At 38.6% G+C, this 12,729-nt stretch overlaps 2 protein-coding genes across 2 annotated transcripts; both read left to right on the top strand.

Moving 5' to 3' along the window:
• Nucleotides 1-2,086: 2,086 nt before the first annotated feature.
• LOC145437957 (uncharacterized) lies at nt 2,087-5,140 on the top strand. The gene has a single exon (XM_080315331.1). The coding sequence runs from the start codon at nt 2,087-2,089 to the stop codon at nt 3,290-3,292; it is 1,206 nt and encodes a 401-aa protein (XP_080171457.1). The 3' UTR covers nt 3,293-5,140.
• Nucleotides 5,141-9,414: 4,274 nt separating this feature from the next.
• On the top strand, nt 9,415-12,312 carry LOC145434180 (uncharacterized). The gene has a single exon (XM_080311499.1). It carries the CDS (start codon nt 10,867-10,869, stop codon nt 12,088-12,090), a length of 1,224 nt encoding a protein of 407 aa, XP_080167625.1. The 5' UTR covers nt 9,415-10,866; the 3' UTR covers nt 12,091-12,312.
• The last annotated feature ends 417 nt before the right edge of the window (nt 12,313-12,729 follow it).

Genomic DNA, 12,729 nt, shown 5'->3' with positions numbered 1-12,729 from the left:
TCTATCTTGGAGGTGTTGTCATTGTCACACGCAGGGCCAAGGATTTCAAATTTAGACTTGTCGCCGAGAATTGAATCCATTTTAGAAATGTAGTCACACTTATTCAAAATGACTACACCAGATCCTTTATCAGGTTTGGTTATGTGAATTGACTTATTGGATTTCAGGGATCTGATGCTCCTGTAACAATCGGACGTCATCGTGAAATCACTTCTGTCGATTGGAGTTCCACAAAAACCATGCGCTAAGCTACTTAGTTTGGCTTTAAGGGCCACAATTTTCTCACTGTGTTCCTTAGCTCTGCTTTCATCATCAAATTTCTGGTGATGATGTGACAATTGTCCAAGTAATACCTCAAATTCAGCAAAGACTTCCTCACGCTTGATTTCTGTCGGTGGCACAGAAAAATCAAGACCAAGGGATAGTACCAACTCTTCTGTGTCACTCAGCTCATAGTCCGATAAGTTGGTAATAACCTTACTACCAGCAACTGCCTTGGTACCGTATCGTGTCTTGAGAAGCAAGTTGATGTTACGCTCATTCTGCCGTACCTTCTCATCCTCTTTACGTGCATCAATTTTGGCCATATAACGACAAAACCGTATCAGGTCAAAATAAGATAAAAACTGCACTGCCTGCTGCTTAAGCTTGGCACAACGTTGAGTTACGGTACTCATCTCTTTTACGCTGTTCTCGATCTCATCATGTAAAAATGCACTCTCAATCCTGGAGTTGATGCGAGCACGCGATTTCTCTATCCTCGTCTTCAGAAACTTTGGTACAACTCTTTTCTTTATACAAGCCTTAAGAAAGGCTACATGATACCGTAGATTTCGAATTTTCCCCCGAGTTCTGACCAACTTATTAAGGATCTCCAATTGTTGGTCACTGTACCTTTTGCGAAAGTATTTGAACAAGTGATTTGTGGTACAGAACTTCAGAATAACGCGAAACAATAACTTCATATTGTTAATTTATTCGCTAAAAGCTTTTCGACTAACTCTCATCAGTAGCGAACGTTAGTGATGGGGTGAATCAAATTCGAAATGTAAGAACTATTTTGTCTGTATGACGTAATAATAACAAAAACAAACAACTAGTAGACGGGCTAGATACGGTAGTAACGGTACAAAACAAACGTTAACGAGTACATATTCGGTTACAAATAACCGAAAACACAACACATAACATTAATGAAATATTCCAAGAGTGTAGAGGCGTTCCTTCTGGCGACAGAGAATCGGCTTTCGTAGCTTTATGATCGTAGATTCCAGGACCTTTAAATGAAAAAGAGAACGGCCACGAGCGAGTATAGAAAATTGACTGTCATTGTAATGATCAGCACATTCTGGATGGGATAAGAGATGCTGTCCAATAGCCGAATTACAAGCAGTAACTTGATCATAATCACGCAGTGTGTCAACAGACTGCGATGAAGGAGTTGGAGAAACATTATTTATTCTAATTTGCCGTGGGACATGCTGGCGAATTCTTTGCTGCAAGCGCTGAGACGTGCGACCTACATACCGACTCTCACATCGGCACGTGTATTCATATATTATGTTGCTTTGATTTGTCGCAGGTAGCACATCCTTTTGCGTTGCAGGCATCAGAGATTTCGTCATGAAGATTATCTGAGGTTCTACTTGTGAAAAACAATGGCTCACTGACGATTTAATTTGTTTTTCAAACCTGTTGGACACTTTCCCAATCCAAGGAAGATGCAAATAAACAGGACATTTTCTAGGTCCAAACGGTTTAACTTTTCTGAAATCTTTGAGTTTACGATCTATGGTCATTTTAATGATATGATCGGGATAACCATTTGACTGAAAGATTGACCGAATGTTCTCCAATTCAGAATCAAGTTTGACTTTACTACAAATCATCAGAGCCCTGTGTACCAGAGTTCTTATCAAATTTACTTTACGTTTTACTGGACAGAAAGAATCCCACGAAATGTATTGCCCACTGAATGTAGGCTTACGGTAAACTGATGTAACAAAATTAGCACCCGTCTTTTCCACTACAACATCAAGGAATGCTAATGAATTATTAACCTCTTTTTCCATGGTGAATTTCAGTGATGGGTGATGGAGATATACATACTGGAATCAAAAAGTATGAATGTGAATTATGTGGAAAAGCAATTACTCAGCATAGCAGCTTGAAAGAACATGGAAATACACATGCTGGAGTCAAAAACCATGAGTGTGAGATATGCCGAAAAGCATTTAGTCAGATCGGTAACTTGAAATCACATGGGATTACACATACCGGAGTCACAATCTATGAATGTCTCATCTGCGGAAAAGCATTTACCCGGCGTTATGATTTGAAAAAACATGAGAATACACACACAGGAGTCAAAAACTATGAATGTCAGATCTGCGCAAAAGCATTTAGCCGGCTTCACGACTTGAAAAGACATGAAAATACACATACTGGAGTCAAAAACTATGCATGTCGGATCTGCGGAAAAGCGTTGAGCCAGCTTCATGACTTGAAAACACATTGCCATACACATACCGGAGTCAAACAATATGCATGTCAGATCTGCGGAAAAAAATTTGGCCGGCATTGGTGCTTAAAAACACATATTAATACACATACTGGGGTAAAAAACTATGCATGTCAGATCTGCGGAAAAACATTTAGCCAGCATTCGAACTTGAGAAGACATGGCAATACACATACTGGAGTCAAAAACTATGCATGTCAGATCTGCGGAAAAGCGTTTAGCATGCTTCACGGCTTGAAAAGACATGAAAATACACATACTGGAGTCAAAAACTATGAGTGTGAGATATGCGGAAAAGCATTTAGTCAGATCGGTAACTTGAAAACACATGGGATTACACATACCGGAGTCACAAACTATGAATGTCACATCTGCGGAAAAGCATTTACCCGGCGTTCTGATTTGAAAAAACATGAAAATACACACACAAGAGTCAAAAACTATGAATGTCAGATCTGCGCGAAAGCATTCAGCCAGCTTCACGACTTGAAAAGACATGAAAATACACATACTGGAGTCAAAAACTATGCATGTCAGATCTGCGGAAAAGCGTTTAGCCAGCTTCATGACTTGAAAACACATTGCCATACACATACTGGAGTCAAACAATATGCATGTCAGATCTGCGGAAAAAAATTTGGCCAGCATTCGTGCTTAATAACACATGTTTATACACATACTAGAGTAAAAAACTATGCATGTCAGATCTGCGGAAAAACATTTAGCCACCTTTCGAACTTGAGAAGACATGGCAATACACATATGGAGTAAAAAACTATGCATGTCAGATCTGCGGAAAAGCGTTTAGCATGCTTCATCACCTGAAAACACATGAAAATACACATGCTCGAGTCAAAAACTGAGTGTCAGGTCTATGGAAAAGCGTTTACCAGACTTGCCAACTTGATAGGAAATGGAAATACTCTTACTGGAGTCGATAGCTATGCGTTGCAGATCAGCAGGAAAACGTTTAGCCAGCTTGATCACTTGAAATTACACGGACATACACATACTGGATTCGAAGCATTTGCAGGATAAAGCTGCGGAAAAGCGTTTAACCGGCTTGTTGATCTGAAAACATATCGAAATAAACATATTGGAGTCAAAAACAATGAGTGTCAGGTCGGCGGAAAACCGTATAAACGGCTTTTTCACTTGAAAATACATGGAAATGCGCACATCGGAGTCAAAAACTGCGCATGGCAGATCTGCGGAAAACCGTTTACGTGGCTCAGTAACTTAAACCGGAATCAGAAACTAATGCATTTCAGATCTACAGAAAAGCGTTTACATGGCTTGGTAACTTGGAAATACATGGAAATGCACATACTGTTGTCGAAAACTATGCATGGCAGATCTGCAGAAAGCCGTTTACCCTGCTCAATGACTTGAAAGCACATGATAATGCACATACCGGATTCACAAACTAATGAATATCAAATCTGCGGAAAAGTGTTTATCCAGCTTAGTGACTTCAAAACCTATGGAAATACACATACTGGAGGCAAAGACTATGAGTGTCAGGTCCACGAAAAAGCTATTACCCTGCTTGGTAACTTGGAAATACATGAAAATATACATATTGGGCTCAAAAACTATGCATGTCAGATCTGCTGAAATGCGCTTACTTACTATTCACCAGTGTTAATTTTAGAACATGTATGGATCGTGTCCACTGTATATTCATGCTAGAGGTAGCAAGTACGGTGTTTCTGTGATATCTATGAAAAGTCATTACAGCGAGAACCGAGTTTTCGTGAACACAAGATGCATCCAATGTACTAGACTTTTTGAATCAGCAACCATCGTTAACATTTTGTATTTGATAAATTGTCAGATAAATGTTTCATACTTTCATACTAAATGCTTCGAATCGTTTGTGTGTTCGAGCTGAAGAACCGTTTCCGCATTTAGCTGCTGGATGTTACTGTTGACACACAAATTTAAAACAACTTTGAAATGAAGGAGCAAGGAATAGATGATATCCGTGATGATAATTTTTAATATACCGTTATACAGTAACATTGGATAGCCAATAGTAAAATATGCCGTTACTCAGTGGCATCGTCCATTCACTCTGCCTGCACATAAATTTGATTTAATATTGCAATGAAATATGTACTATCATGTAGCACATATATCTATGGAGCACCATTTTGGGACGCCTAATTTCTGGGATGATATTGAACTAATGGTTACGTGTCTTTGGTCTTTTTACCACTACATACTCACTTGTTTCACTACGTGAATATGAGTGCCTCTCCTTCACATTTAAATGAAAGTGTATGCTTACTAACTGAAAAATCTGGTTTGCACTGCACCAATCTGCTTCAATAAAACAGAGCAGACCAGAACAAAGCAGTTTGATGTGGATGTTAAAATTTTTGTATCACAGTGTGATGAGCTAATGCTTATGTTCGTTGCACAAACATTTCAATCTGCAAGTAGGCTACATATCCATTCCCATATTCTCTCATAATTAGCAGTCGGTGTACTTTAGGTTCGATTTCATTATAAGTTTCAGTGTAGTAACTATCTTGTAAATATGTGCTTGTTTCTGCCATCCATTTCACACAACTTATTGACATTTTCACTCCTTAACATTCTGTTTCGTTCAGATTGCTAGAGTATCTTAGCGCTACAACTGGCAGCTCCTTATGGTCTGATATGGTGTTCTGCCAGTATGCAGTATGCAGCATCCTTACAAAGCCAACCTGAAGGGGATCCCTGTTTGATTGTTGAAATAAACGGTAACAATGCCAAGTTACCCTCATGCATATGCATATGCACATTAGGTGGATGGATACCAATATTTTTCCTGTCAGCAAAGAAGTTCAATTACCTTAATATGAATTTTGCATCGAGGCCAATGCGCAGATTCTTAATCATGTGTGTTTCGGTTCTGGGAAAGAGAAAGAGACGGAAAGAGGGAGAAGGGAAAAGAGTCGCGTCACTTGCTGAGGTTAAATCATCAATATTGCGTCAACATTTTCCCACTCTAGCATTCTGTCGTAATGGGTAAATGGGGGGGCAGAACATAAAATTCATGGAGGTCCGGATAAAAATCATATAATTCTACCTGCCAGTGGTGCTTGTCGTTTTCTCTTAGGCCTACTTGCTTCTGTAAAATCGATCGCGACCAATGGTTCAGGTGACCCTAATCTTGAAAATTTGCTGCAAAGAGCTTGTGAGTAGAAAAATTTTGGAAACCCTAAATATGCGCATAAAGAAAATTGTGCACAAATAATACCATGGATGATGAATATTATGTGACTTCAATGACTAATATAGTTATTGTGATCAATGTGATGAATCATGTTTCATAGAAAGCCGTTACGTACAGCTTGCCCGTGAAAAATGTAGCATAGTAGCGTTTGAAATGTATTCATTTCTATGAGCGAGTCTTGGATCGCAAGATGACAATATCACTTGGATTTGCGTCGTGGTTGAAAACGTTGAAGAACTACTGGTCTACAGACACAATCCTGTGTCGGCTAGTGCTATCGGTGCTGGTGTTTAAAGGGACCAGGTCCCTACTCCGAACCAGTTATCCGTCGCCAATCGCCTAGCCGAACCGTGCTGAAAATGTCACAGTTGATCCGGAACTGTTTGTAATGTGATAGTCAGTCTTTCGATGGACTCGCTGAAAGCAGAGTAACTTTACGGTTCAGTGTCTTGGAGCTGGATTCTATCAGACGATCAAGTTGAAACCTGAACGTCCCAAATGTTCTATCTGTAGCAAATTTTCGAAAGGGTATCTGAAATCTAATTGTGATCTCCAAAATACAGGCGTAACATCTTTATGGAACTACTCATCTGAATTATCTGATTACCGATCATTACAATTACAAAAATTCAACTTAACAAATAATAATATTTATTATGTTTTTATTCATGTATTGGTTGGATTTTGTAATTTATCAAACTTATTCAATATTGCGATTTATCCTCTGTGTTTCAGACAAGGTTGCTATAATACAAGAATTATAGTACTCTTTAATAGCTCATTCCAAGCTATCGTTGAGTACTCGTTTTCAAACAGAGAGCGGTTCATGCGCGATGCTTGATGAATTAAAGTGATATACAGAAATTCCAGAAAGATGACGAAGAAGATGTGCTGGCTCTGTGGAATGAGCTTCCATCGTCATGACGGTTTGAAAACCCACTTGCGATTCCACCTTATAGATGGAAATACTGAATGTGAGATCTGCTGAAAAGCCTTTGCTGCAATCGCTACACTGAAAAAACATACGCTATCTCACACTGGTTTGAAAAATAATGAATGTATGACCATTGGCAAAGAGGACAATCTGAATTGTCACTCGAAAATACATGCATATACACATACTTCTCCCCTTGGAGTCAAAAACCACGATTGTCATATCTGTGGAAATTTGTTTGTGAGGCTCGGCCACCTGAAAACACATGGAAATGCACATACTGGCGTCAAAAAGTATGCATTTCAGATTTGCGGAAAAGCGATTACCCATCTTGTTGACTTCAAAAGACATGGACATACACATACCGGAGTCAAGAACTATGAATGTGAGATATGTGGAAGAGGTTTTAGTCAACTCAATAACTTGAAAATACATTAGTATACACATACAGGAGTAAAAAACTATGAATTTCAGACGTGCAGAAAAGCATTTACACGGCACGGTCACGTGAAAAGACATGAAATTGCACATGCCGGAGTCAAATGCTATGCATGTCAGATATGCGGAAAAGCGTTCAGCCGGCTTGATCACTTGAAAACACATGGCAACATACATACTGGAATCAGAAACTATGACTGTCAGGTCTACAGGAAAGCGTTTATCCGGCTTGGTCACTAGAAGCCATATGAAAATGCACATAACCGGTGTCAGAAAATATGAGTGTTGGACTCGTGGAAAGCGTTTACTTACTCACCAGTATTTTAAGGAGATGTGTGAATATCATGCCAGAGGTGACAATAAATTGTGGGATATATCTGGAGTGCCATTCTAGCTGAAAGCACATTTTATTGAACACAGGATACATCACATATCTTGAAATTTTTGCATCGTTAACACCTTACATTTAATGAATTGTCAGATTGACAAATATTTCATTCAGACATATGGAATGTTTCGAAACCTTTGTGTTGCCATGCTGCAAAACGGTATTGCATTTAAATGTTGATTGTTCCTGCTGATACATCAATTTTATACTACTTGGGAATGAGCAGAAAAATAGCGAAAAACGAGTCGGTTCCGTTTGGTGATGATTATCTTGAACATGACACTGTCATAAGAACAAAACTGCCACCATATCAATATGATTTAATATTAGGATCAAATCTTAACAAGTACACAGCGCATATATCTATGGATAAGCTTTCCGGCTGTATGATTACTGGGCTAAGATTGTAGAAATGCTGGTGGGCTGGTATCTTCGTGTCACTAAGCCTCTTGCATACGTCCATTATAGCTGCCACGGAAATTCTTGGTATACGTCGTTTTTTCTCACTTATCTGTTTCTAGATGAGAATGTTAGTATTTTTCCTGTTGCTGTAACATTCAAATTACATCGTATGATTAGCACCTGTGATATTTGGCTCGCACTGCACAAATCAGATTCAATAAAGCTAGGTCATGGTTTGATATGGTATGGAACGAAATTTCAGTATGGAATAGGGGAAACTACATGTATGGTATAGTATGGAAATTTCCAAATATGAGATGAAAATTTTTTCCATACTCTCGCAATTTTGCCAGAACATATCAGCTATACATCAGTTGGAAATGTATTTTCTCCACATTACGTATTGGCCGTCGCTACTAAACAAGTCCTACAAGACTGTTGTTTTCTCGAAATCGATAGCGCGCTTCACTGTGCTTAGATTGTCCAAGTGCTGTATGGCATCGTCTGTAATAAAGCCGAATTTCACATTCCTTGATCATTTTGAGGGGTTCTGATGCTATGAGACTGTTAATATTTGGGTTTTCGGAATCAGTACGACGACAGCATTTGACTGAGACCAATTATTATGAATCCCGAGCTGTTTATGATGAATTGCATTGTCGCAGGTGAGTCACGACCCGCCCGTGCCTCGCCTCTCCTTTCGCGATGTATTTTTGAATAATAATTATGCAAATTGATGATGTTGGGTGAAAACAATGTTCACAATTTAGTTATTTATGAATATCGATGAAAAATATCAATTATCATTGAGGGTTTTCACAATTTTCTCTTGCTCACCCTGACGACAGGTAAGGCAATACCTCACCTGCCTCATTTGACAGCACGTCACTGTTCAGGAGTTTAGATCAGACAAATCTAATCTGTCTAATTCCATAAGGAGTTTGCATAATGGTAAAAACGATAGCGGACGTTGATATCATATCCAATATCATAAACTGTGTACCCAATTTTGCACGTATTGGAATCTTGAATCGCTCGACACACTTTTAAAAAATTGCTTTTTAAAAAATTTCCTCGATCATTTGAATTTTTGAAACGGACCACGGATCCCAGTTTGAGAATCAATAATCTATCTGGAACAACTGTTCTAAATTGGTAACTGTCCGAATTGTCTGCTTATTCATCATTACGATGCCTAGCAAATCCAACCAAACTGGTAGCCTATTAAGCTATCATATGATTGTTATTCCTGTATTGATTGGATTTTGTATTTTATCAAACTGAACCGTTATTGCTATTTTTCCTCTGTAAAAGCCTTTACTACAATCGCAACATTGAAAAACATTTACTGTCCCACACTGTTTTGGAAAATCATGAATGCAAGGTCATTGTCAAAGATTATAATCCGATCGGTCACGCGAAAAGACATCTGGATACACAAACGGAAGTAAAGTATCAATGTGAGATGTGTCGGAAGTCTTTCACTAGGAAGACATCTTTAACAGATCATATTGCTGCTCACGTTGGAGTCAAAATCCATGACTGTCAGATCTGTGGTAAATCGTTTGTGTGGAAAACACATGGAAATATACATACTGGAGTCAGAAAGTATGCATGTCAGATCTACCGAAAGCATTTACCCTGCTTGGGCACTTGAAAAGACATGGAAATACACATACTGAATTCAAAAACTATGTATGTCAGGTCTGCAGAAAAGCGTTTAAACCAGTAGTTCCCAACTGCCGCTCGCAGCTACCCTTCTTGTGGATCTCATTGACGTTTGAAAATCCCACAAAAATATTTTTTGAAAATCAATTCATAACAAGAAACTAATATTCATATACAGAAATTACCCTTGTTTGGCTTGAAGTCTGGAGTTTATAATTAAGGGGGGACACCAACTCCTTCTATTTTTGAGTGACGATTCTCTACTCAGCAACGATTTACTTGATCAGATCATGCCAAAAAGTATACTCACACCCAAGGCTCATATCTTGTGAGTGATACATTGAAAAATGTTTGAGTTGAAGAAATATAACACTTTCGACATCAATAATAAAGAGCTATCATTCCCGATATGATTTCAATCAACTTCGTGTCACGTTTCCTTTGAGTCAGGTCTTTGTGATTAGTACATCAAGAAGTACACCACATGGAATTCATGTTAGATGATATATTTTTATGTTGAAAAGTATGCCGGCCACGACTTTCACAAATTTACCATTCACTAAATACCCATCGGTTCGAATTTCATTACTTGTGCTGTCGTAGCGGGGATATTTAAACGTACTCATTATTGCTAGGAAAATTTAGAACATAGACTCTGCGATGAATGTGTTTCTATTGCAAATCATACACAAGGTTGCAATGAAATGATTCATGGTAATTGTACTACTTGTTGTGAATTGGTTCTATATTATTTGTCATTTAAATGAGCTGAGACTTACACATGACCTACGAGAACTGGCTATCTTATAATTCAGCATATGCATCGACAATTTCCAACAAATACAGAGTTGAAATTCGGTCATCTACGATATATTCTGAAAATTTAAATTATTCCAGCCAAGTTACCAGATTCCTTCAAGATCACCCTGTTCTGAAAATTTGTTTATTCTCCGCAATTGCAGCCTAGCGAAAAATGTGTCGATTATTTCATAACAATGTGTCTGGTTACAGATTATTACAATGCTGAGATATATTCGAGGTAACGCCTATCAATATGTCATATGTTGGTGATTCTAGAAATTATTATAATTCTTTCATCATTAGACTGATCCGTCATTGAATAACTTGTTCTCTGATGATATTGCGATTCAGACTAATGTTATATTATAACAAGTATCATACTACGCAATAGCCTTTGGATTGCAAGAACACAAAATCCGGTATTGGACAAAGAACTGTCGGTGTTATTGTGTGACGCTTGATGGAGTAGATTACATTCATCCGCAAGAATGACCAGAAAAAAGTGTTGGATCTGTGGGAAATGCGTCCATCGTCGTGGCGAAATGAAAACTCACCTGCAATCCCACATTGAAGCGAGGAAAGATGAATGTGATATCTGTGGTAAAGCCTATTCTACAACGGCTGCATTGAGAGCACATCGAACAGTTCACACTGTTTTCGACGACCATGAATGTGATGTCTGTGGCGAAAAGTGTATTGGGAGCAGGGATTTGAAGATACATAGAAATACACATAATGGAGTGAAAGGCCATGAATGTGATATCTGTGGCAGAAAGTTTATTTGGATCGGTAACTTCAATAGACATTTAACAAGACACATGCATATTCACACTGGAATAAAAGACTACACATGTCAGATCTGCGGAAAAGCATTCACATCCCTCGGTAACTTGAAGACACACTTGAATGCACATATGGGAGTCAAAAACTATGAGTGTGAGATATGTGGGAAAGCGTTTACTCAGCACGGTGACTTGAAAAGACACAGAAATACACATACCGGAGTCAAAAACTATACATGTCAGATCTGCGGAAAAGCGTTTACCCTTCTTGGTAACTTGAAAACACATGGAAATATACATACTGGAGTCAAAAACTATGAATGTGAGATTTGTGGAAAAGTGTTTAATCAGATCAGTAACTTGAAAACACATCAGAATACACATACTGGAGTCAAACAATATGCATGTCAGATATGCGGAAGAGCATTTATCCGGCATGATGACATGAAAAAACACGAAAAGACACATACTGGAGTCAAAACGTATGCATGTCAGATCTGCGGAAGAGTGTTTACCCAGATTGGTGACTTGAAACGACATGAAAATATACACACTGGATTCAAAAATTATGAGTGTCAGATCTGTGGAAAAGCGTTTGCCATGCTTGGCAACTTGAAGACACATGGACATATACATACCGGAGTCAAACAATATATATGTCAGATCTGCGGAAAAGCGTTCAGCCAGCTTAGTCACTTGAAAACACATGGAAATACACATACTGGAGTCAAAAACTATGTGTGCCAGGTCTGCGGAAAAGCCTTTAGGCAGCATTCTCAGTTGAAAATACATGAAAATACACATGCCGGAGTCAAAATATATGCATGTCAGATCTGCGGAAAAGCGTTTAGCCTGCTTGCTTCCTTGAAAAGACATGGACATACACATACCGAGTCAAGGCCTATGAGTGTTAGATCCCTGGAAGATTAGTTACGTATTCACCAGTATTTTGAGAATATGTGAGAATATTCATGTCCCAGGTGGTGGGATATCTCTGAAAAGTCACTCCAGATAAAAGCATATTTTCGTGAACAGAAAAAACATCCACTGTACATCCATTGTACTGGACTTTTTGTATAATCAAGCATTTTATATTCGATAAATTGTCAGTTCGACTGAATGTTTCAAAGCGTTTGTGTTTTCAAGCTAATGCATATACCTAAATACCAGTGGCGGCTCGTGACAATATCGGGTGGTGTGGCAAGGGCTGCGAGCGACTTTTATCAACATGACGTCACAATGGCGTTTTCCAACGTAAAAAAGTAACTTTATGATGGTCACATGAATTTCCCGACAACAGTGATTTTAACGTAGGTGCCGCGAGAGGTTTGCCGGTGAGCCGTGACTTGAAGTGTGGTAACAAATGTTTTATTCATTTATTTTTAATCAAAGGATTATTTTTTCAAAATATACGTGAACTAAGAATCGTCCCTATGCCACGAATCAAGTATCAGGTCATCCTTAGTAGCATGCGTTATGGTAGAGTTAGAGATTACGCAAATCGATAGACCCTAATTTTTCTAAGCCCGTCCGAAAGTGTTTCGTACACGATCCTGGTGTGTTACGACC

The sequence above is a fragment of the Botryllus schlosseri genome, chromosome 1 (genome assembly GCF_051294905.1).
Source record: "Botryllus schlosseri isolate E-star chromosome 1, Bs_hap1, whole genome shotgun sequence".
NCBI classification, from domain to species: domain Eukaryota; kingdom Metazoa; phylum Chordata; class Ascidiacea; order Stolidobranchia; family Styelidae; genus Botryllus; species Botryllus schlosseri.
This window is presented reverse-complemented; position numbering and strand designations above follow the sequence as displayed.

Coding starts and splice junctions, on each gene's coding strand:
- LOC145437957 (XM_080315331.1), top strand. CDS start 2,087: ATGGGTGATGGAGATATACATACTGGAATCAAAAAGTATGAATGTGAA.
- LOC145434180 (XM_080311499.1), top strand. CDS start 10,867: ATGACCAGAAAAAAGTGTTGGATCTGTGGGAAATGCGTCCATCGTCGT.